This window comes from Onychomys torridus, unplaced genomic scaffold (genome assembly GCF_903995425.1).
Source record: "Onychomys torridus unplaced genomic scaffold, mOncTor1.1, whole genome shotgun sequence".
NCBI lineage: Eukaryota > Metazoa > Chordata > Mammalia > Rodentia > Cricetidae > Onychomys > Onychomys torridus.
The window spans coordinates 22,073-48,591 of record NW_023413901.1 but is presented as its reverse complement, the minus strand read 5'-3'; the positions used below and the strand labels follow the sequence as shown (position 1 = coordinate 48,591).

General features: G+C 43.8%; 1 protein-coding gene across 1 annotated transcript; it reads left to right on the top strand.

The window, feature by feature from the left end:
• Positions 1–34: 34 nt before the first annotated feature.
• LOC118576556 (oogenesin-3-like) lies at positions 35–26,519 on the top strand (the record flags this gene model as incomplete). Its single annotated transcript, XM_036176784.1, has 4 exons — positions 35–220; positions 20,523–20,836; positions 21,278–21,853; positions 26,075–26,519. Coding segments are annotated over exons 1-4 (1,521 nt in total), but the record flags the coding sequence as incomplete, so codon positions are not given.

Genomic DNA, 26,519 nt, shown 5'->3' with positions numbered 1-26,519 from the left:
CACTCTGCTGACCCTGGAATTGGAAGATTGTAGGATGAAGGACCCTGACCTCAGGCTCCTTCTCCCTGCCCTGAGCCAATGCTCCCTGCTGACCAGCATCAATCTCTACGACAATGAAATCTCCACCAATGCCCTGAAAGACCTTCTGTACCACACTGCCAACCTAAGCCAGCTGACCAAGGAGCTGTACCCTGCTCCTAAGAAGTCTATGATCACTCTGGTTATGTCAAGGTAGTGGAATTTTCCCAATGTTGTGCTGGAGCTGAAGAGCACACTTGTCAATGTACGGCAGCTCAGGTCAATCTGCTTTGGTAGCAATCCCTGTTTAGACTGTGGTGAGCGTTATTTCTATAAACTGGACACAACGCTCTGTGATTGCTCAGGGTGAATTCCTTCTGGATACTAAGAAATGAAGGCACAGGGACAGGCCTCTCATCCAGAGGACCCTAGAACACATGGTTTTGGACACTGCTCAGTGTGGTGGAAATGAAATTGCATGCAATGGGGACAGAACATGGGGCTGACATGATGAGCACAGTGAGGTTAAGTGTCTTGTGGAGTCAGAAAGAGTGTTCTACATTTCAAACTGTGGCTCCTCTCATGACTGTCTCTCCTTTCTTTCTTTCTTTCTTTCTTCCTCCCTTTTTCCCTCTCCCTCTCTCCCTCTTTCTTTCTTTCTTTCTTTCTTTCTGTCTGTCTGTCTGTCTCCCTCCCTCCCTCCCCCCCCTCTCTCTCTTTCTGTCTTTCTCTCTCTCTCTCTTGGATTCTCAGTGAAACAGTCCTGGCTGTCCTGAAACTCACTCTGTAGGACCAGTCTGGCCTCAAACTCACAGAGATCTGCCTGCCTCTGCCTCCCTAGTACCAGGATTAAAGGCGTGCACCACCACCACCTGGCTCTCTTTCCATCTTTTCAATGTAGCCCAGGCTGTCCTTAATCTCCTCATCTCATCCTCTTCCCTCCTCTTACAGATTAATGGGGTTTCTTTTTTGGGTTTTTGTTTGTTTGTTGTTTGTTTTAGACAGGGATTCTCTGTATCTTTGGAGGCTGTCCTGGAACTTGCTTTGTAGAGTAGGGCTGGCTTCAAACTCACAGAGATCCACCTGCCTCTGCCTCCCCAGTGCTGGGATTACAGGGCGTGTGCCACCACAGCCCGGCTATTAATGGGGTTTCTAATAGAAGGCACCAAACCCAGCTTGTTGGCCACCTGACTGGGCACTATCCTTCAGTGCTCCTCATTCTGGCTTGCCACCTGCAGATTAATACCTGCAGGAGACAGACAAATGTCCTGCTATTATACAGCACTTGGAGTCCCTGGCGAGTGGAGCCAAGGTGACCCATGGCAGGTGGGAGACAGAGATGCCAGGCAGACAGTACTCAGTGAAGAGTTTTATTTTGGTGTGGGAAAGAGATGGGAAAGGGAGAGAGAAAGATAGGGAGGGAGGGAGCTCAAGCTGGAGAGGTGCCTACCTCCAAATAGAGAGAGGGGAGCAAATGGAGTTTTCTCTTAAAAGTAGGCTTTAAGTCAGAACATAGTGGAGGCCAGAATGCTAACACAGGTCCCTGTCTTGTCCTAAAAGGGTTGCCAGTCCCTAGGATCTTCATGGTAAATGTCAGTGATGAATTGTCTTTGTTTTGTTAATGAGTCTCTGAGCTTAATTGTGTTTCCTTGTGTCTGTTAATCAGGTAGCAATAAAGAAGTTTGTGTCACAACTTTTGTTTTTCTTCATTGGTAGGTTAATTAAAATGTGGGTAGTCAGATTGCTCAATGGGTAAAGGGTACCTGGGGCCAACCTTGACAATCTGAGCTTGATCCAGGACACCCATTTAATAGAAGTGGAGGACTGATTCCCAACATTGACCTTTGATCTTCACAAGAAGGTAATGGCAAATATGTTCTGTCATGTATAAGCACACAAAATGAACATACTTACTGATCCCATGATGAAATATTGTGAAAGGATGCTGAATTCAATCAAATGTAACTATGAAGGTCCGTCACCAACTCTATATATTTCTATTCTCCTGTGAGTCCACCTACCAGGTGGAATGCTGAAGTAGGAGGATTGTTGGGAACTGCAGTATCAGACCTCCAAAGCTACAGAGGAAGACTCCTCTATAGAACAACAAATAAAAATGGAGTACATAAAGAGCGACTAAATGAATGAACAAGTACAATTCAGTAAAATGGGCTCCTGTCTTCCAGGCAAATCTCTGCTTTTTGTCGACCCCAAAAGGAATTCTTTTCATTTAGATACTGAAAAATATCTTCTCCAGGCAGTCTCAAACACATTAAGATCTTCCTGCTTCTTTCCTCCTCTAGACTTATGGGAATAAAGTATGTGAACTGAAATCACAGGGCATTTTTGTCTTGTGGCTATTTGTTTGTTTTGAGACAGGGTCTCTCTTTTTGTAGCTCTGGATGTCCTAGATTTCTCCATGTAGACCCAGCTAGGTTTGAACTCACAGAGTTTGGCCTGCCTCAACCGCACAATGGTTGTTTTTAAAGGCCTGTAAAACACAAACTGCTTTTTCCCTCTATTACTATCTTTATTAAGAATTTTTTGTCATTCACTTTGCACACCAATCAAAGTTCCCCATCATCCCTTTTCCTGCCCCCTCCCATCCTCCTCTCCCAAGCCAGTCCTTACTCCCTCCCACAAGAAGGCAAGGCCTCCCATGTGGAGGCACATTTAGTAGAGGCAAGTCCAAGCTTTGCCCCCTGTCTCAAGGCTTCCTGAGGAGGTCCATCATAGGTAGTTGGCTCCACAATCTCCACACATGCACCAGAGATGGATTCTGATCCTACCACCTTGGATTCTCCCTAGAACATCAATCTACATAACTGTCTCACCACCCAAAGGGCCTAGTCCAGCCACATGCAGGCTCCACAGCCATTGATCCACCTTTCATGAATTCCCTCTAGTTTGATTTGAGCTATGGCAGGGGCAGGTGCTGTCTATACCCAATATTGTTTCCACTATTACTTGTGTGTAGTATCCTTGATGGATAGTCCTTCACAATTAGACATGGTTTGGGCCACAAACACATAAAAACCGAGACATCTCAAGTGTAGGACTTCCTGTCTCTATTTGTGGTGAAGAATAAAATGGTGTGATACCAAGTTCTTATATTGACACCTGATTAGATCTCACTTCATTCCACTTTGTTTCTAAAGCATTGAGCACCGTGGGAAGTCATGCGCTCTGAGTCCCAGTGCTGAGGCCTTTCCCTAGGATTTCATGTCCTGCACAGCTTAGAGAGTGACTGGCTTGGTGTGATGGGGAAAGACACAAGCACAGACACAGGTAGAGAAATGCTGGGGATGAGTGGTCAGTGTGCTATGAAGGAGCCGCACTAGGAACTCCAAAACACAAAACATTCCTTACATGCAATGGGCAAAAGGCCTTGTATTCCTTTCTCATCCCAACTATGTCACTTCCTGTCTTCACCTTCCTAGAGCTGGGATTAAAGGTCTGTGGGCCACAAGTGCTTGGCTCTGTTTCTCTTCTAGGCTGAATCAATCTTGTGAAGCCCAGGATGGCCTTGAACTCACTGAGATCTGTTGGCTTCTGCCTTCCAAGTGCTGGGATTAAAGGTCTGTGCCACTAGTGCCTGGCCTCCATGACAGACTAGTGGCTTAGCTCTGCACATTGATCTTCTGTCAGTTAGCTCACAATCGAAACATCACCATGTCTCAGCCCAAGGTTTTATAATGAAAAACTATGGTCAACTGTCCAGTTCCTCAAAGTAAGCCAAGGAATCACCCAGTTCCCAACCTCTTCCCTGCTTCCTTTCATGCAGCTGACCATGGAAGGAACCACTGAGGGCCATCTGTGAAATGAGTATCGATACATACAGACTACAGTTGTTGGTTACCCACTGTATTTGGGTATGAGCAAAGGAGTCAATAGGGCTGCAAGCTCCAGCTCCTCAAGCTCCATAGATGAACCGGGTGGGATCCAAACACTAAACACAACCAGCCAACCTGAGTAGCCATTGCCCTTGTGTGTAAGTGATTATAAAGTATCTCGAAAGAGGTGTGTAGGAAAAATGAAAGAATGAAAGAATACAAATAACCAGCAAAAATGAAATTATAAACCAAGTATAGAGAAGAGTAGGCAGTGCAAATGATATTTCACATCTTGGAAGTAGGAACATCACTTTCTCTATGCCATCATTGTATACTACTTGAGCACCAGAACAGCCTCCCTGTGGTCTGCAGGAACGCAAAACATGAAGGACCTTGGTTGGGGTGAGGGAGTTATTTCCATTTAAATATTAACTGATATGCCCTCCGATGGTGGCACAAGCCTTTAATATCATCACTTGGGAGTATGAGACAGGTGGATCTCTGTGAGTTTGAGGCCAGCCTTGTCTACAGAGCAAGATGTAGGACATGCTCCAAAGATATACTAAGAAACCCTGTCATGAAAAACAAACAACCAAAAAAATATTGGGAGTTGGAGAGATGTCTCAGAAGTTAAAAGCACTGGCTGTTCTTGCAGAGGTGATTAGTTCAATTCCCAGCAACCACATGGTGGCTCACAACAGTCTATAATGAGATCTAGTGCCCTCTTCTGGTGCGTAGAGAGAACGTGGTATACATAATAAATAAATACTTCTTTAAAATAATATTTACTCATACTTTAGATTAGGCTGGCCTCAAGCTCACAAAGATCAGCTTGCTTCTGTCTTCCTCATTTCAAATTAAAGGCACAAGAATGCCTGGCTTAAATTGTCATAAACTTCAGCCTATTCCAGGCATTTTAAATAACTGACATTTGTGGTTTTGGCTGCATCAATAGCATTGAGTTCAAGGTCACCCTGACATCTTTTTCTTTTTCCTAATCAGGTTTTCTTGTGTAGTTTTTGAGCCTGTCTTGGAACTCACTATGTAGACCAGGCTGGCCTGGAACTCACAAAGATCATACTGCCTCTGCTCCCCGAATGCTGGGATTAATTCCCTCAGATTCTTAGTGAGACTCTGAACAAATAAACACAGAAACCATAATCGACCAAATTAATTATTTGTATATAAAGTATATAAATGAGAACCCACTGTCATATTTTGGTTATTCAGTCCTTAGGGGGCTTAGGTAGATGAATCTGGTGGACTTCTGATACAGCTGGAGGATTACACTCCTATGATCCCAGATGCAGTGACTGCTTATTACCTGAACCGTGCTGACTTTGAAGATTCAGACCCACGCATAATTCGGGTCATCTCACTAGCTGCCTAGAAGTTCATCTCCAATATTGCCAAAGATGCCCCATAGCACTGCAAAATGAGGGGCACAGCCTCTGGCAGGTCCCCGAGCAAGAGCATGGACCACAAGTACATGGAGGACTTGACCCCTGCCCTCAGCGAATATGTGTCCATGAGAAGAAGCCGCACTACTTCACCTGAGCCACCTAACCCAGACCTCTTTGTTTTTTTCTGTTTCCTTAATGAACTTTATTGGGAAAAAAAGAAAGGAAAAACAAACAAAGAAAAGCCTTTTCATTTACCAGAGGGATAATTAAAAGAATTTAAAAGCTAAGACAGGAAGTCACATAATAGAGGAATTAAAAGGCTGTCATGACTTGTGCCTGTACCTAGCACTAGGGAGGCTGAGGCTGGAGGATTGCTTAAAGCACGAGACAAGCTTGGACCACAGACACTGTTGTATTTTAAAATGGGGGGACCTTGGGAAGGAGTCACACCATACAACAGGCCCACGTGGGGGGTTTTGAGAGGAGGAGAGAGAAGGGGCAGAGACAGGTCTCTGGGGACGAGAGTGAAGGAAGAGAAAGATAGGGGGGTGGGCAAGGCTCCCCTTTTGTAAGGAAACATAGCAAATGTGCACAGGGGTGCTCATAGAGGCTGCAGCTGAGACATATCCTGTCAGGACCCTAAGGGCAGGCCAGGTATCCTAAATGCTAACAGACAACAATTACCCTTTCAGAAGCTTTCAGGATCTGGCCACAGCTTTTACAATAATTTATTTTAAATTTTTTATTTTTTTTGTGTGTGTTTTAAAGATTTATTTATTTATTTTGTATACAGTTTCTGCCTGCATGTATGTCTGCAGGCCAGAAGAGGGCACCAGATCTCATTACAGATGGTGGTGAGCCACAATGTGGTTGCTGGGAATTGAACTCAGGACCTCTGGAAGAGCAGTCAGTGCCCTTAACCTCTGAGCCATCTCTCCAGCCCTATTTTGGTTTTTCTTTGTACATGTGTATGCACATATGGTTCCCACAGAGGTCTGAAGAGGGCATTGGGTCTTCTGGGACTGCAGTGACAAGAGCCACCACCTACTGTGAGTGCTGAAACCCAAACTCAGGTCCTCCAGAGAGCAGCAAGCTCTCTTAATCCCTGCTTGGCCGTGCCTTCCAGGGATGAAAGGCCTGCACCACCACACTGGGCCTAAGAATTGGTTGTGTTTTGCACTAAAGTTTTCCAACTTATGCTACTATTTCTGTTCAACTGAATATCCCCTAGCTCACTATTAAGTTATAGTCATTCAGGAACCAGAGCAACAAGAAGTATGGTTTCTATATGTCAAGATGAATGAGCTGAGCTGGGCAGTGGTGGTGCACACCTTTAATCCCAGCACTCGGGAGGCAGAGCCAGGCGGATCTCTGTGAGTTCAAGGCCAGCCTGGGCTACCAAGTGAGTTCCAGGAAAAAGGTGCAAAGCTACACAGAGAAACCCTGTCTCAAAAAAACAAAAAACAAACAAAAAAATGAATGTGGTATCTCAGGGTGGCAGGGTGTGTGAAGATCTGGAGGCAGGAGTTGAGGTTGGTGAGAGACAGCTCAATGGGGGAAGGTCTTGCCATCAAGCTTTAGTTCAATCCCTAGAACCCACATGCTGAAAGGAGTAATGAGCCCCTGCAAGTTCCATGTGCACATATGACAGACACAGACTCCCCCGCCTCTCCTACAAATGAGTCCAATAATCTTGTTTCAAAAGATGAATGAGAAAAATCTAGAACCAGAAGCAGCTCTCACACACATGTGGAGAACAATTCAGGAAGCTGAGTTGAAAAAAGCCTTTGACCTTGACAGGACACTTGACACTGGCTGGGAGCTATAGAAGCTGAGGGTGGCCTCTGATGAACCTTGGTTCCATTTCAGGCCATTTGAATTAGTGCATGGAGGACCTTAAGACTGAGGTGGAAACTTGAGCAGTGTTCTGGCTTCCTCTGCCTTAGTGATTTTTTAAAACTATGTATCAGTGTTTGCCTACATGTACATAACATTTGTGCACGTTGTGTGCACTTGAAGCCCTTTGAAGCCTGAAAATGGCAATGGAGTCCCTAAGACTGAAGTAGAGACATCAGAGACCTGGGAACTGAAACACTGTCCCCAGAAAGAACACGTGCTCTTTTTTCTTTATTTTTTTAAGATGTATTTAGTCATTATATATACAGAAGAGGGCCCCAGATCTCATTACAGATGGTTGTGAGCCACCTTGTGGGTGCTGGGAATTGATCTCACAATCTCTGGAAGAGCAGTAGGTGCTCTTAACCTCTGAGCCATCTCTCCAGCCCAGAACACAGGCTCTTAACCACAAGGCCATCTCTCCTCCTCATAAATTCAGAGTGTTTTAATGAAATAAAATTAGGTTTGTTTATTATGTTGGGGTATGCATGTATGTGAACATGCCATAGGAAGTAAAGGTCTGCAGACAACTTTAAAGACTTAGTCCTATATCCTGGTAGTGGTGGCACACACCTTTAATCCCAGTAATCAGGAAGCAGGGGCAGGAGGATCTCTAAATTCAGGGCAGCTTGTTCTAGAGAGTGAGTTCCAGGACAGCCAAAGGTACACAGAGAAACCTTGTCTGGAAATCAAAAACAAAACAAAACAAAACAAAAATAGTCATAGCCGGGCAGTGGTGGCACATGCCTTTAATTCCAGCCCTCGGGAGGCAGAGCCAGGCAGATCGCGATGAGTTCAGCCTGGGCTACCAAGTGAGTTCCAGGAAAGCTAAATATGACAGCACTGTGTGTGAAATATCCCTGTCTTGGTGTTCACTTTTACTTCTTGTTCAGTATACTTCCTGAAGATTCCTTTATGCCTCGTGACAGTCAGCACACAATCACAATGATTTCTCATCTCTACTTTTAATTAAAAAGAAAGTGAATCACAGTTTGACCAGCTTCCAGTGACTGTACGGAGAACACAAATAGAGCTTGTTTTTTCTTTTATTTTCTATCTTTTGGGCCAGTGGGAAGCCACAAGGTGAGGTAGACCTGGGAGGATGAGGAATTAAGAATGTTTGGAGTCCATGATGTGAATTTCCCATTTAATCAATAAAAATACATTTGAAAAGGTGATGAAGGTAAAATAGTGTGATTACAAAGTCTTTTATTGCCATGTGATTATGCAGGCAAAAGGGAACATAAAGAAGTAGCTTCCGGTACAGCAATGCTAAAATCCAGACAGAAATGACAATTCCATGGCTAGATATAGTTCTTAGGTTGGGTGGGTTCTAGAGGCCAAGAAGATCAAACTGGTCCAGCCATTATAGGTATTTACTTGAAGGTGACCAGCTTAAAGGAAAAATGCTTAAAGAATAAGGCCCCCCAGCTAGCTGAGCCTGGTGTTAAATGTTAGTGATCTCAGCACTCAGGAGGACCAGAATTAAGGGTCAGAAGTTCAGGGAAAGTATGAGCTGTGAGGGTATTAAGAAAAAGAACAAGGAAAGAAAAAAAGAATAGAGTATGGATAGATCCCATTCCCTTTGTTCTATGTTTTAATTTTCCTTTAGCTACGTTTATGATCCAACTGAACATCTCAGCATGAACCACACTCATGTACATCTTTGGTTTGGAAGAAATACACCCATGATAATTTAAGACTGTTAGCCTTTTTCTGGAATATAAATAAACAGATTTGAAGAGTTTCCCCATGAGAAGTGAATTTAAAACTAGAAGTATGCTAAAGGCAGTATATCCTCAGTGTTACAAGAAAGAAGCACTTAAAGCTTATTTTAAAATCTCCTCCACCCCACTGCCACCCTCTCAGCAGTGTCTCACTGTGTAACCCAGAGATCCTCCTGCCTCTGCCTCCCTAGTGCTGGAATTAAAGGTATGAGGAACCACCACACCCTGAAAGAATCATTTCTTATGTGACAGAGTTTTTCATCCTGCAACATTAGGCTGTGTCTTATTCCAATCTTTTATCAATCCAGTGAGACTTACCAGGGCTGCCAAATTTAGTTTATTGTCAAAAAAGATTTAAAATAGAATTTGAATTTGGAAAATTTTGTCAAACGTGGTAGGGACTAGAGAGATGATTCAGTGATTAAGAGTACATGCTACTCCTTCATGGAACTTGGGTCCTATGACCAAACCCCCACATGGTAACTCACAACTCAAGTTCCCATGTCCTCTTTTGCCCTCCACAGGCACCAGGCACATGATGTACATTCTATTACACACATGCAGGCAGAAGTCTCACACATGTGAAATGATATATAACATACATCATATATAACTTTGAAAGATAAAACTTAAGCCAAGCTGTGGTGACACATTCTGCAGAGAAAGGTGGATCTCTTAGTTCAAGGCCAGCCTGCTCTACAGGATGGGTTTCAGTACAGACAGGACTACACAGAGAAACCTTGTGTCAAACAAACAGCTCACAGAGAACTGCCTGTCTCTGCATCCCCAGAGCTGAGATTAAACTCATGGGGAGGGTTCTATTATTGCTCCTTCAAAAGTGTTTTGTTGATTTGGCCAGAAAAGAACCAGAAGTTCTTAAAACAAAATACATTAAAAAAAAAAAAGATTTTTTTTCTTTAATTCTTTTGTTCTTCCCTGCTAGACTCAAAGGAAGCATAGGAAATCCAGTGTCAACAGGAACAACCCTGTTTCAGAGTTTTCAGCTTTCCAGATGCTCTGAGTGCATTTGTATGAAAGTTTATGTTCTTTGCATACTGGCTTTGAGACAGTGACTTCAGCCCTGTTATCTTAAGCTGACAGTTTTTTGTTTGTTTGTTTCTTTTTGGTTTTTTTCTTTGGAGCTGAGGATCTAAACCTTGCGCTTGCTAGGTGAGCACTCTACCACTGAGCTAAATCCCCAACCCAAAGCTGACAGTTTTGCTTCTTCAGGTTTTAAACGGTGCAGTGGGTGAGCACCACCAAACTAAGAAGAAAACTTTGAGGGTAATAAATGATGACACACTGGGAAGAGACAGCTGGTGTTCCCACTGTGCCCTTCTCACTGTGATATTAGGTTTGAGTGTTGATATAACTGCCAAGTCCTACTTCCATCAAGGGCTGCTGACATTGGCACTGTGTCTGAAATGCCCTTGTCTTAGAAATCATGGCAGTCTGAACACAACCACAACAATGATCAAGTACAAGACCTCTGATCTCCATTTCTTTATTTGTATTTATTGTTTTTGTAACCCAACTGCATTTTCCTTTCCCTTCTTTCTTCCTAGCACCCAAATACCCACTTCTCCCCCTCCATTTCTCTTCGAAAAAGGACAGGCCTCAGCCGGGTGGTGGTGGCACACGCCTTTAATCCCTGCACTTGGGAAGCAGAGCCAGGCGGATCCCTGTGAGTTCGAGGACAGCCTGGCCTACAGAGTGAGTTCCATAACAGGCTCCAAAGCTACACAGAGAAACCCTGTCTTGAAAAACCAAAAAAAAAAAAAAAAAAAGAAAGAAAAAGAAAAAGAAAAGGACAGGCCTCCCAATGGATATCAATCATCCATGCTGTATCAAGTGGCAGTGAGACTAGGCACCTCTTCTTCTATTTTTTTTGAAGATTTATTTATTTATTATGTACACAGAAGAGAGGGCCAGACCTCATTACAGATGGTTGGGAGCCACCATGTGGGTGCTGGGAATTGAACTCAGGACCTCTGGAAGAGCAGTCAGTGCTCTTAACCTCTGAGCCATCTCTCCAGCCCCTCTTTTCCTATTAAGGCTGAGTGAGACAACACAGGAGAAAAGGCTCCAAACTATCTTGTGCCTGTTGGAATGGCCAAGATAAAAAACCACAAGTGACAGCTCATGATGGCGAGTATGTGGAGCAAGGGGAACACTACTCTATTGATGATGGGAATATGAAACTGTAAAGCCATTTTGGAATCAATATGGTGGTTTCTCAGAAAAATGGAAATTGATCTCTCTCAAGACCCAGTTATATTACTATTGGGCATGCATATACCCAAAGAATGCTCCATCCTACCACAAGATCATTTGCTGAGCTATGTTCATAGCATTTTTATTTGTAATAGCCAGAAACTGGAAACCACCTAGATGTGCCTCTACTGAAGAATAAATAAAGAAAATGTGGTACATTTCCACAATAGAGTATCACTCAGCTGATTAAAACAATGACATGAACTTGCTGGCAAATGGATGAAACTTGAAAAGATCATCTTGAGTGAGGTAACTCAGACAGAGAAAGACAAACATGGTATGTAACCTTGCTACAATCTATAGACCTAGAGAAACTAAATAACAAGGAGGGATCAAGGGACAATGCGTGGATCTCACTGTGAAGGAGAAAGAGAAAAGACAACACCAGTGAACAGGGTGAAGCATCTGGATAGGAGTGTGGGGATGCCAACAGGAGGGTCATGTGGGGGGGTGGGGAATGGAGGGAATGAGTACGGGGAAAAGCATTTCTGGGAAGATCTAGAAACCTAGTGCAATGGAAACTCTCTTCTCTCTATTTTGAATAAACAAATTGAAGAAGAAATAGTCAGATAACAATTCTCTTATTGTTATCTAATTTTACAGGCAAAAGAGAAGAATATATGTTACAGCTTCAGGGACAGCCACAGAAAAATTGATTTGTTTTTGATTTTCCAGACGGGGTTTCTCTGTGTACCTTTGGCAGTCCTGGAACTCACTCTCTAGAACAGGCTGGCCTTGAATTTAGAGATCTTCCTGCCCCTGCTTCCTGAGTACTGGGATTAAAGGCGTGTGCCTCCACTACCAGGATAGAAGACTAGGTCTTTAAAGTTATCTGCAGACCTTTATTTCCTAAGGTATGTTCACATACATGCATACCCCAACATAATAAACAATCCTAATTTTGTTTCACTAAAACACTCTGAATTTATGAGGAGGAGAGATGGCCTTGTGGTTAAGAGCCTGTGTTCTGGGCTGGAGAGATGGCTCAGAGGATAAGAGCACCTACTGTTCTTCCAGAGGTTGTGAGATCAATTCCCAGCACCCACATGGTGGCTCACAACCATCTGTAATATGATCTGGTGCCCTCTTGAGTCCTGCAGACATACATGCAGGCAGAACAATGTATAACAAAATAAATAGATAAACCTTCAAAAAAAAACCCTCAAAAAACCAAAATAAATTTTTGTAAAAACTGTGACCAGTTCCTGATGGATTTGGTTGGCTGGAATCAGGTACTTTACCAGTTTAAGCGTGTGTAGTAGGGGGAGTAAAATTTGGAGCCAGAGCAGGGCCTTTGGAAACAGCGGGTGCTGATGAAGAAACAGCTACTGCTGACGAAGAATTAGCTTTATAGGAAGAAGAATCCTGAAGAGGAGCTTAGGGAACAGATGCCCTAGGAGTAGGGGTGGGACCCAGAGGTCGGATAGGTGGAGGAACTAGAGTCAGAGATTCCGGAGTCAGAGAATCTTCCAGTTTAGGCATACCCAGGAGCATATGACCAGGAGAGAAGAATCCAGAAGAGTCGGTTTAGCAGTCAGAAACAAGAAAGCTATGATATAGGGCAACTCTTTGCATTTTTGCCTGTTCTCTGGCAGAAATTCGATAACTCCTGCAAAACATCAGGATCTAAGGAGCCACTCATCGGCCACTTTTTGTTATTTTCTAAAGCATATTTGGGCCATCTTTTAGTACAGAGATGGATAAGCTTAGGAATCTTTAAGTAAAGCATTAAGCTAACAGATTTTAAAGCTTCAAGAAGACAGCCTAAGGGAGAGGAAGGACTGATAGGGTTGGAAGCCTTATTTCTCATGTCTGCAGCAGAGAGGCAGAAAAAAAAAATAAAAAAACCAAACTTGATCTGGAGTCAAGGCCCCAGGCATCCTCAAGGCCAAGGACAGATACTGGGCACAGGCAGCTAAATGACTCCTCAGGACTGCTTCATAGAAAAACCCTGTCTGGACAAAACAAGAAAAAAATTCTCCAGTCAGAAAGGGCTACCCATTTGACTCCAGGCAAGCCTCAGACAACCAAAATTACATAAATATTACATAAATAAACAATCCAAGTAGCTTGTTAATAACTTAAAATACCTAGATACAAAACGTAGTGGCTTCTGTTTTCAGAGAGTGGCTTGATTATAGCTATATTTCACAGCCATACCTGGGACTTCAGCCCCTTCAACAAAAATGCTGGGATTTGCCTCAACTGGTGGTGTGCTTGACTATCATGTATGAAGCCTGGGTTCAATTTCAGAACCCCACTAATGAGGCTCAGAATTGTATAGTTGTAAGGTCACTGTTCTGGGAGAAGTTTAGCCTCAGCCCCTGGCTATTAGTTATTTATTTTTTTATTGTTCTTATCCAATGAGGAACATGTCCCAAACACAATAAGACCACAGAGGAGTTTTATTAAAGAGGATAGAGATGACAGGCCTGTGTGAAGCACACACATGGGTGAGGATACAAGAGAGAGAGGAGAGAGAGAAGAGAAGGACAGGAGAGAAGAGAAGAGAAGAGAGACCTGTGCAAATGGTACTGGCTTTTTAAAGAGTGGGCCTCGCATGCATAGAGAGCGTGCTCTTTACCCAACCATGTAAAGCCATGGAGTCCTAGCCACGCGAGATGTTCTGACCTGGAAATGGCTATTTTGAACTGGAAATAATTAGGCGGTCCTCCGGGAAAGCCCAACCTTGTGGACACATTGTGATTTTCTACCACTGGCACCCTGGCATCCACACACCCAAAGAGTCTGGAGTGTTCTATTGGAAGCACCATCTCTCTGCCAAGACCCCGCCCCTCTGAAAGTCCCTTTAAACACAGCTCCTTCCCCAGAGATTCTCAAGACCACTTATGGTGATATTTTTTATAAGATCTTTATTGACAGATAATTCACATAGTATACAATTTTCCTGTTTGCACCATTTGATAGATTTTAGTCCAGCATCCTCATAGGCCCATGACACCATCACCACTTCCTGTTTTGTTTTGGTTTTTGGTTTTTAGAGACAGGGTTTCTCTGTAGCTTTGGAGTCTGTCCTGGACTAGCTCTGTAGACCAGGCTGGCCTCAAACTCACAGAGATCCACCTGCCTCTGCCTCATGAGTGCTGGAATTACAGGCATGGGCCACCACCACCCGGCTACCACTTCCAGTTTTATAACATCTCTGTCTTCAAAGTCTTCCTTCCTTTCTTCCATCCTTCCATCCTTCCATCCTTCCTTCCTTCCTTCCTTCCTTCCTTCCTTCCTTCCTTCCTTCCTTCCTTCCTATCTTTTTGAATGTCAAAAGTGGTTTATTGAAGGAGGGAGGAGGTCTTAAATACAGGCTTATAGCACAATGGGAGAACCCCAATTTTGCTTCTGATGTTTTACAATCTTGCATCTAAGCTGTTAAGGCATATGGTGATATTTTATTTGTGCTGAAATGTGATTTTTTTTTTTTTTTTGGTTTTCCGAGACAGGGTTTCTCTGTGTAGCTTTGCGCCTTTCCTGGATCTCACTCGGTAGACCAGGCTGGCCTTGAACTCACAAAGATCCGCCTGCCTCTGCCTCCCAAGTGCTGGGATTACAGGCGTGCACCACCACCGCCCTGAAATGTGATTTTATTCGTACTTTAATAAATAAAGTTGCCTGAGGGTCAGAGCTAAGTGCAAGCCATTTAGCAGAAGTCTGGCAGTGGTAGCACACGCCCTTAATCCAATCACTGGGCAGGCATAGTCTGTGTATTCAAGGACACAGGCTGCTTGGTGACACACACCTTTAATCCAGGTACCAACCATAGAGACCTGGAGGTCTGCATAAACAGGCAGTGATGAAGTTGTGTGGTTGGGTTAAGAACCAATGAGGAGACAGAACAGAATTTCCATGAAAATACAGATACACAGTAAGCAGCTCTCTTTTCTGAAAAGAAGGAAGGCAGGGGCTGGTAAGCTAAAGGCTAGTCACTAGCCCTCTGACCCCTTGTTCTTTTAACTCTTCATTTGGCTCTGTGGCTCTTATTTAATAAGACTGGTCCATCTACAACCGCTCCCAACTACACCACAAGGGAACAGATACGAGTCTTCCCTGACTAACCGGGGGTGGGGGTGTGGGGGGGGGGCTAGAAAAATCACCTGGGAGCACATTACCCCTTACACCGGGGAGTTTTCTTGTTTGGCCTGATTGGAAGCTGGGTCTGTGCAGAGGCTTCCTGGATGGAACAACTTTCAGCCACCAGTCCCGAGAGAAAGATGGAAGAACAGAGACTCGGGTCATCCTAGCTTCCTAACTGGGCTATGTGAAATGTTTCCTTACAAAATCTAATGCAGGTAAATAAGAACCCCAATGTTAACTTCCAAGGAAATGCTTTCCCAGGGATTTCAAATCTACAATGTTTTAAAATTTGTGTTTTTCTCTTTTTTGTAGTTTACTAATTATGTTTCATTGCTTAGTGTGGGGCGACATGAGGGGTGGGACCTGGTGTCATGTGCATGAGTGCAGGATCCAAGAGGCCAGAGGCTTCGTAATTGGAAATACAGGCAATTGTGAAGGGCCATGTGCGTGCTGGGAATTGAACTTTTGTCCTCTTGAAGATAAGCAAGTTTTCTTAAGTGTTGTAGGGTGTTCACATGGCTCTCTATAGTGCTGCTTAGGGGAAAGTTACAAGTCTTGGTTCACTTTTACATTTCACACACAGTCTGGATGAGCAGCCAGGTGGCCACTGGTTAACAGATCTTGACCTCTCCCCCAATTTAGTATAACAAAGCCCAGTGCCCCCATAAAGACTTCCAAAGGAAAGAGGAATGTCAGACATTTCCAACATTCTCCTCGGTCCTTCCTGAGCAGGTTCCATCTGTGGAAAGCAGAGCTGGGGTTGATTGGGCACATGATATTGGCACTGTCTGTCTCTGCTGAGGGCCTTAAATGGTGAGCAGTGTCTTTGTCCTGACAAGAAGCTGGTCACATTGCATTTTCCTGAGTAACCTTTCCAAGGAGGAATGAGATTCAGAGGAGCAAGGGCTTGGTACCTGGTGGACAAAAGTTAACTTGTGTCTCTGTCAGTTTTTGTGAGATGTGGTGGTATTGTGTTCCCCAAAATATTGAGTGTTCCACGAAATAAACTTATCTGGGGTCAGAGAGCAGGATGGCCACAAGATTAAACATAAAGATAGGCAGTGGTAGCACACGCCCTTAATCCTAGCATTTCAGAGACAGAAATACCTCTGGATCTCTGAGTTCATGGCCACATTAGAAACAGCCAGGCCTGGTGACGCGTCTTTAATCCCAGAAGCCCAGCCTTTAATCCCAGGGATTGGGGGCAGAAAGAGAAAGAATATTTAAGGCGAGAAGACCAGAAACTAGAGCATTTTGATCAGTTAAGCATTTGGCTGGTTTAGTATTCAGACTTTGGAGCAGCACAGTTCATCTGAGATCCATTCTGGATGAGGATTCAGAAGCATCCAGTCTGAGGAAACAAGACCAGCTGAAGAACTGGTAAGGTGAGGGAGCTGTGGATTGTTCTGCTTCTCTGATCTTCCAGCATTCACCCCAATAACTGGCCTCATGTTTGATTTTATTAATAGGACTCTTTAAGATTCCTCCTACAGTGAGAGACCCCCACATGCTTAGCCTGATGACAGTATGTCTTTGAGAATGCTAGTGAATTCAAAGGACACACTGAGTTCTATCTTGAAGGGTGTTAACCAGAAACAAAAGTAACTGCTCAGGCATGGGTTTAAGCCAATAGAAAGTCTTTATCAGTGGGCCAGTGACTACACTGGGTGCTCAGGCTCTCTGTGTAGCACTGAGCCTTACGCAGGATGAGGTTTAAGCATAAAAACCATGTTCTGGGTTGACATCATTCAGTTCAATAGTTAGGCAGAAACCATGTTACAGAAGCTAAAACAAAGCAAGCTTTGTATATTGCAGACTTTCTTAGGTCTATGAATCTAGCGTGTTAGGTTTTGTTTATGTATTGGGTTGTGGTGCTTACTTTCTACCTGCTGAGTTTTATAGGCTGACTGGTACTTCCATCATGGAGTCAGTTGTACTAAGGTCTGGAAGCCTGCTAAGGTCTGTGGCCCTGTTATATTAAACAATGTGCTATGCCCTTAGTGTCAGCTTTTCATATTTCATTTAAAAGTTTTAACATTTGCTTTCTGGCATCAGTAGATACTGGGTGGGACATGGTAATCCTAGCCAAGTAGATTCTTGCAAAAGGTTCCCCATGCTTCATTGAGTGGATGGAGGCTTTGAGAGCACGAGATGCGGAGACATGGTGTAGAATTCTTGATTCTTCAGGGCTTTCTGCCAATGTTCTCTGACACTGGGCCACTGCTCTCAGTGTTGTTGGTTCAGACAGGGTTTCATTATGTAGCTCAGGCTAGACTCACACTTTTGACTCTTCTCTTGTCTTGCCTCCTGTAATAATGTGTATGCATGCTACAGATACTTTATCAGCCAAGCCACTGCATCCTCAGCACCAATCTCACAAGATGAATTCAGTCCCAGAGCATCCAGCACAGCTCTAAAACTCCAAAAGAGATTCATGATGATGGAGACCAGGTCAAAGGTCCCTAACAGTGACATGCTCAGTTTATTTATTTATTTATTTATTTATTTTGGTTTTTTCGAGACGGGGTTTCTCTGTAGCTTTGGAGTCTGTCCTGGACTAGCTCTCTAGACCAGGCTGTCCTCAAACACACAGAGATCTGCCTTCCTCTGCCTCCTGAGTTCTGGGATTATAGGCGTGTGCTACCACCGCCTGGCGACTTGCTCAGTTCTATAGTTCAGGTCTATCATGAGGAACAGTCCTGTAAATTCTGAGCTGACTCACTGTCAGAACTGTTGTTGGTATATGATTAAAACTCAGTCATGCTTGGCGGTGGTGGCACATGCCTTTAATCCCAGCACCCAGGAGGCAGATCCAGGTGGATCTCTGAGTTCAAGGCCTGCCTGGGCTACCAAATGAGTTCCAGGAAAGGCCCAAAGCTACACAGAGAAACCCTGTCTCAAAAAACAAAAAACAAAAACAAACAAACAAACAAACAAACAAAAACCTCAATCAGATATGGCAGCTCACATCATATCATGGGGCAGTATGATGCAGGATGGTTGCTGAGAGTTGGAGCCAGTCTAGGCACCATACTGAGTTTAAGCTAACCTTAGGTAGTACACTGTGTAACTCCATCTCAAAAGATTCAGAAACTAAGTCCATCAATCCATTACTAACAAGTCACTGTGCCTTAGTTGGGTCAATGTATTGGTGAATAACTATTGCTTTAGTTAGTCTAAGTTCTTTTCATAGGTAACAATCTGATCCACTCCAAGGAGACAAGGTCGAAATATCAAAAGAAGTGGGTGGAACCTCAGTCATTCAATCAGACTTCAGATTTCATCTGGGAGGTGTGTGTAAAGGTATATAAGGCTCAGAACAACCGTCAGTCTTGGAGCCACTGTCTCCCCGGACTGGGATCTGAACGTCTGTTTCCAGTGTTCAGATCAGGTAAGTGAGTCCCTTACCTCCATCAAGTCACCCCATCTCACCCAGAGTCTAGCCTTGGGTTCACCTCAATATATCATTTCTATCTCTTTAAGTTGCTAATTTTTTGTTTTGTTTTGCTTGTTTGCTTGGTTGTTTGTGTTTGGTTTTTTGAGACAGGGTTTCTCTGTGTTGCTTTGAAGCCTGCCCTGGAACTCACTCTCTAGCCCTGGCTGGCCTCAAACTCACAGAGATCCACTGCCTCTGCCACCACCACCCAGCTAATTTTTGGTTTTTGACAAGAACTTCCTACCTACCTTTGCCTGGCCTCAAGTTTTCAGAGATTCTGCTGGATAATCATCAGAGCCAGCAAGTTTTGTTTATGTCAAAGTCGGTATTTGAGTCTGTTTGTAGTGTCCCTGTGTATAGACAGTCCCACTGTGAATATCAGGGTGAACCTTAACTCCGGGAAATTCTAGGGGTAGTTACATATGACTCATTCAAATGATGTGACTGTGCAGGTCTTTTTCTTTTTCTTCCTTCCTTCCTTCCTTCCTTCCTTTCTTTCTTTCTTTTTTTTTTTTGGAGTTTTGACATGACACAGAATCTGTAGCATGGGCTGACTTGAACTCATAGAAATTGTCTCCATATGATGTGATTAAAGGCATGTGCCGCTAACGCCCAGCCTGTGCTGATATTTAGGTCCATTTAAACCAGAAATGTTGTATACCTTTAATCCCAGCACTTGGGAGGCAGAGGCAGGGAGATCTCTCTGAATTGGAGGCTAGCCTGGGCTACAGAGTGTGTTCCAGGACAACTACCCTGGCTGAGATCCTGCAACAACCATAATAGCAAGAAGTCCTTTTTCTTTGTTGGTTGATACATGGTCTCACCATGGAGACTAGGATAGTCTGAATCTTGCAGGAAGCAGCCTGTTTCTCTGGTCTCAGTGTTCAAATTAAAAAAAGTGAAACATCATTTTATACTTAATTGGAAATATTACACTTTTTTCATTTTTAGTCTTCCATTAGTTTTGGGCGACCTCAAGTAGGATGTTCTAGAACTCTAGGAGTAAGTAACCATGACATTGACTAGTGAGTTTCTTGAGTGTAACATGTAAATTATCATTTCCATCCCAGAGTCCTGTCTTTCCAGATGCTTTACAAACATTACAGACCATGGCAGTATGTACTGAACGTTTACTGACTGAATTTTTAGTGTTTATTTTTATTTTATTTTATTTATTTCTTTTTTGGGGGGGTTTCAAGACAGGGTTTCTCTGTGTAGCTTTGGAGCCTGTCCTGGGTCTCACTCTGTAGAGTAGGCTGGCCTCAATCTCACAGAGATCAACTTGGCTCTGCCTCCCAAATGCTGGGACTAAAGACCTGGGCCACCATCGCCTGGCTGTTTCTTTGTTACCCTGTCCAGCTCTGTAACACAGAGAATACAAGATTACAGCCCTCCTGCCTCCTTCCCTGAAACATATGGACCAGTAATTATCAACAAGTGAAGTCAATAACTAGTGATGTCCATCTCACAGATTCCCTCAATTGTTCCGGGCAGGGTCAACCAGGTGAATGGAGACTAGCAAGGTTGGAAATGGGATGTTTCCTTTGCTTTCTTTGTAGACCTGGCCTAGGGACCACATGGGCTGAGCCTTCAGGCTTCCTGGAGAGCCCTTAGTGGAAATGGACACTCCTGAACTGTGGTTGGAATAGGATGGGGTGTTGGGAAAGAGCATGCTTTTGAGAGGCTTCACACTGCAGACAGGAGAGGTGTGGCTTTAAAACCATCATATGGTGATGAAAATGTGAAAACTGAGATGTCCACCATCACCACAGAGAGGTCCTTGTGTGTGAAGAGAAAAGGTTTCCTAAGTTTTCTGAATGGTGTCTTTGCTCTCATGCTTCCTCAGCATTATTATCCCCGAAAACCAGTCATGATGGGAGACCAGGCCCCACCCACACTCATGCAGCTGGCAAGACAGAGGCTGCTGAGGGAGGAGGCCTTGACCCTTTCTATTCTGGAGGACCTGCCTGTGGGACTGCTCCCGCAGATGTTTGAGGAGGCACTCACTGATGGACGGACAAACATCCTGAGGGCCATGGTGTCTGCCTGGCCATTCCCAGACCTTTGTGTAGGAGCCCTGATAAAGGACGCCCACCTGGAAACATTGAAAGCTCTGCTTGCTGGACTAGATGTGCTGATTACAGACAAGGTTCATCCCAGGTAATCAGGACCCGGCTAGGATGGAGGAAGGCTGTGCGTGTGCAGAGAAGGAAAAACTGGGGACACAGAGAACTTGGTCAAAGGTGGATCCAAGGATTCTTATAGCATCAGCATAGAGAACTGTAGAGGTTTGGGCCAGGTCTCAGGCGTCTAGGCAGTTAATGCAAATGTGGAGGGCACAAGAGTAGACATAGCCACTGAGGAATAGGCCTCTCCCTGCCAGCTCCACAGTTAAAAGTGGAATGAGGCTGGGGTTTATGGGCATGCAATGGAGTGAGGTGAGATACCTTGCTGGAAAAATATCCATTTTTACTGATCACGAGGCTTGATCTTGAGAAAGCAAAGATTTGGAAAGGAAGCTGATATGAGATGTGGAGAAGAAGTAGACTGTAGGATGTATCTTGTCTTATCTTCTGGGAATTCTACCTGTTTTACCAACAGGCAGTCAAAACTCAGAGTACTTGATTTGACGAATGTGCACCACGACTTCTGGAGCATTAGGACAGAAACCCATGAAGGTGACTGCTCACCACAAGCCGAGGGGCAGGAGCAACCAGTGGAGATCTGTCCTAACTCTGGGGTGAAGAAACCTTTCAAGATAGTAACTGATCTTGAACTGGTGAAGGCCAGGTACAATAAATGTGACTCGTACTTGTTACAGTGGACCCAGCAGCGAAAAGATTCCATTCATCTATGTTGTAGAAAGCTGAAGATTTGGAATTCACCTGTCTTCTCAGCTATGCAGATCTTCAACATGATAAATCTGGACTGTATCTTGGAGCTGGAGCTGAGTCTAAGGTCACTTAAATTCATTGTAGAGCTTTTTCCTTACCTGGAGCAGATGAGAAACCTTCACACCTTTGTGCTAGCAGAAATTGGGAATCCCTTCAGATCTGGTGCTTCTGCACAGCAGGAAAGGAAAAGCATGTTGCTTTTGCAGATCTCCAAATTCCCTTCTCTCCAGAATCTCTCTGTACATAATATGTACTTTTTAACAGGCTGCCTTGAGGAGCTCAGGTAAGAAAGGATGGAGAGTGTCCTCCTGAACATAGCAACCCTGTCCTTTTTATTTTTTTCCCCAAGGAGCTGTGGACTGAACCCAGGGCCTCTACCACTGAGCTAAATCCCCAACCCCCATATCCTTTTCTTTACAGAATAGTTGGTCCTTAATGGTCTGTCTACTGTGTACCTAGCAGTGGTGGAGACATAGGTTAACCCGCCAATGAGATCAATGCTCAGACATGTGTGAACAGGCACTAGCTAGCACACCTGTAATTGCTCATTGTAAAAGGTTATTTGGGGTCCAAAAAGGTGTGAGTAGATGGGAAATAGTTGTTATTTGGAAACCCGACACAGCAGTGGTGGGGAACATACATATCAGAGGACTCTTTTTTTATAAAGAAAATTTTTTTCATTCATTTTACATATGAATCGAAGAGACCCCTCTTCCCTCCTCTCAACACCCTAGCCTCCCCACCCCAACCCATACCCCACTCCCTTCCACAAGACGGCAAGGCCTCCCATGAGGAGGCATATCCAGTAGAAGCAAGTCCAGCTACCACCTTTCATGATTTCCCACTAGTTTGGTTTGGTTGTCTCTGCATGTTTCCCCATCATGGTCTTGATGCACTTGCTCATAGAATCCCTCTTCTCTCTCTTGGACTGGACTCCTGGAGCTCTGCTTGGCTCTTGGTAGTGGATCTCTGGGTCTGCCTCCATCAGTCACTGGAGAAAAGCTCTGTGATGACAGTTAGGGTATTCGCCCATCTGATCACTGGGTAAAGCCAGTTTAGTTCAGGCACCCTCTCCCCCACACACTGGATTCATTCTTGGGGATTTCTGGCAATTTCCCCAGCCCTGGGTTTTCTCTATATCCCCATGATATCTCCCTCTATCATGGTATTTCTTTCATTGCTTTTCCAGCTCAACCATCCCATTCCTTTATGTTCTCATCCCCTATCCCCTACCCTCCATTGCTCACCCCTCATCCACATTTTACTCTTGGACATATTGTCTATTTCCCCTAAACAGGGCAATCCATGGATTCTTCTTTGAGTCTTCCTTAATAGTTAGCTTCTCTGGTGTTGTGGGTTGTTGTCTGATAATCCATAAGGAGTTATGAGTGAGTTCATACCATGTTTGTCCTTCTGAGTCTGGGTTACCTTACTCAGGATGTTATTTTCTAGTTCCATCCATTTGTCTGCAAATTTTATGCTGTCATTGTTTTTCTCTGCTGAGTAGTACTCCATTGTGTATATGTACCACATTTTCTTTATCTACTTTTCAGTTGATGGGCATCTAGGTTGTTCCCAGGTTCTGGCTGTGATGAACAATACTGCTATGAACAGAGTTGAGCATGTGTCATTGATGTATGTTTGAGCATTCCTTGGGTATATTATATGTCCAAGAGTGGTATGGCTGGGTCTTGAGATAGATTGATTCCCAATTTTCTGAGAAACCACCATACTGATTTCCAAAGTAGCTGTACCAGTTTGCATTCCCACCAACAGTGGAGGAATGTTCCTCATGCTCAGCATCCTCTCCATCATAAGCTGTATGCATTACTTCTTTATCTTAGTCATTCTGACAGGTGGAAGATGGTATATCAGAGTCATTTTGATTTGCATTTCCCTGATGATTAAGAGAGCTGAGCAAATCTTTAATTGTCCTTTGGCCAAATATTTTTTGAGAATTCTCTGTTTTGCTCTACAGCCTCCCCCCCCCCCCCCCCCGCTTTTTGAGACAGGATTTCTCTTTGTAGTTTTGGTGCCTGTCCTGGATCTCACTTTGTAGACCAGGCTGGCCTCAAACTCATGGAGGTCCACCTGGCTCTCTCTCCTGAGTTCTGAAAATAAAGGCGTGTGCCACCACTGAGCAACATGATTGAGTTTTGTTTTTTTGACAGGGTTTCTCTGTAGCTTTATAGCCTGTCCTGGAACTTGCTTTGTAGACCAGGCTGGCCTCAAACTCACAGAGATCCACCTGCCTCTGCCTCCTGAGTACTGGGATTGCAGGCTTGTACCACCACCACCCAGCATGATTGAGTTTTAATCATATACCAACTACAGTTCTGACAGTGAGTCAGCTCAGCATTTACAGGACTGTTCCTTAAAATGTTCAGAATAGAAACTTCATCTTGGTGGTTCTTTCCTGTGATGAGTATGTAATGTCCTTGATCTCTTTGGATTAATTTTAGTTTGAAGTCTATCTTGTTGGATACTAGAATAGCAACACCAGCTTTTTTCTTAATTCCATTTGATTGAAAAGACCTTTCTCAGCCTTTTACTCTGAGGTAGTGTGTGTCTTTCCAATTGAGGTGTGTTTCTTTCTTTCTCTTCTTTTTTTGGGTGTTTTGAGACAGAGTTTCTCTGTGTAGCTTTGGAGCCTGTCCTAGAACTCACTCTGTAGACCAAGCTGCCCTTGAACACTGGGGGATCCGCCTGCATCTGCCTCCTGAGTTTTGGGATTAAAGGTGGTGTACACCACCACCACCAGGCAAGGCATGTTTCTTGTATGCAGCAGAATGATGGGTTCTACTTTGTAGCTGTTCAGTTAGCTTGTGTCTTTTTATAGGTGAATCATTGATATTAAGGGATATTAATGACCAATGATTGTTAATTGCTGTTATCTTTTGGTGGTAGTGTGTCTCTCTTTCTCTTTTGGAATTTACTACTGTGTGGTTATCTATTGCCTGTGTTTTTGTGGGTGTATCTGACTTCCTTAGGTTGGAATTTTCCTTCTAGTGCTTTTGTAGGGCTGGATTTGGGGATAGGTATTGTTTAAATCTGGTATTGTCGTGGAATGTCTTGTTCACTCTTTCTATGGTGGTTGAAAGTTTTGCTGTGTGTATTTGTCTAGGCTGGCATCCATGGTCTCTTAGCGTCTGCATTTCATCTGTAAAGGTCCTTCTGGCTTTTAATGTCTCCATTGAGAATTCGGGTGTTATTTATAAGTGACTTGGCTTTTTCCTTTGCTGCTCTTAATATTCTTTCTTTATTCTGTATTTTAGTGGTTTAATTATGTGGGAAGGGAACTTCTTGGAGGAGTCTAGTCCATTTGGCATTCTATAAATTTCTTCTATCTTCGTAGATATTTCCTTCTTTAAGTTGGGAATGTTTTCTTCCAAGATTTTGTTGAATATATTTTCTTGCCATTGAGTTTGTATTCTTCTACTTCTTCTATCCCTATTATTCTTTGGTTTGGCCTTTTCATGGTGTCCCAGATTTACTGGACATTTTGTGGTAGGACTTTTGGCTTTGGTGTTTTCTTTGACTGACTAGTTATTTCCTCTATTGTACCTCTACATCAGAGATTCTGTCTTCTATCTCTTGTATTCTGTTTGTTATGCTTGCATCTATATTTCCTGTTTGTTTAGTCAGATTTTCTATTTCCATCATTTCCTCTGTTTCTGTCTTCTTCATTGTTTCTATTTCAATGATCTGATCTTGAATGGTATCTTTCACAAGTTCAATTGCTTTTTCATGTTTTTCTTGGCTTTCTTTAAGGGATTTATTGATTTGTTCCAATTTTTTGTTTGTTTTTTCCTCAATTTCTTTAGGGGAATTGTGCATTTTTTCTTTAAAGGCCTCTAGCATCTTCATGAAGTTGTTTTAAAGGTTGCTTTCTTCTGCCTTATAAAGTTCAGGTCTTGCTGTTGTAGGAGGGCTAGGTTCTGGTGATGCCATATTGCTCTTTATGTTGATGTGTATATTTTTGCACTGATGTCTACTCATCTCTTCTTCTATTGGGTGGAAGAGGTGCCTGCGTCAGAACGAGCTGCTGTTGGTACACTCTGTGCTTGTCGTGTCTGTGTCTCAATCTTAACTCTTGGTTTAATTGGATCTGGCAGATTCTGTACCTCATGGAGCTGTTCTTTGCCCAATCCAAGCTAGCTGATTCTGTGACTCGGGGAGCCCCTCTTGATCTTAGATGGGTATTGGGGTAGGGTGTGGGTCTTGTGGATTGCAGGGTCTGATGGGAGTTTTTGGTGGGGAGAGCCTGGCTGCAGGAGTGTTCCCTGCTTGCCAGCAACTGTGGCAGAGTTAGGTGGGGGTTCCTGGGGACTGGCTGTGTCCCAGGGCCCATCTCATGGACTCCTGAAGACACTGCTAGGATGAAGCTGAATGATCCATCATATAGACAGACTAAATTTGGGAAAAGCATCATCTGCCTTGCTTTCATTCCCACCAATCCTCTTCAATGCTATTTGGCATAACTAATATCTTGATCTCTCCCTAGGTGCCTGAAGACCTCATTGAAGACCCTGTCGATCACTGACTGCTGGCTCTCCCAGTCAGACTTGGAGTACCTGAGCCAGGGCCTGAACATCCATGAGCTCAAACATCTGAACCTGAGTGGTGTAGTGCTATCTGATTTATGCCCTAAGCTTCTTGGGGTTCTCCTTGATAGAATCGCAAGTACCCTGCAAATCCTGGAATTGGAGGAGTGCGAGATGAGGGACAATCATTTCAATGCTATCTTGCCTTCCCTGAGCCAATGCTCCCAGCTTACTAAGGTCAATTTCACAAATAATGTTATCTCTCTGCTTGTCCTGAAGAACCTTCTACATCATACAGCCAAGCTGAGAAAGCTGACCCATGAGCTGTACCCTATCCCTCTGGGACACTATCAGGAAATCAGGCTACTTTGTCATGAGCTGCTGGATACACTCATGGCCGAAAGG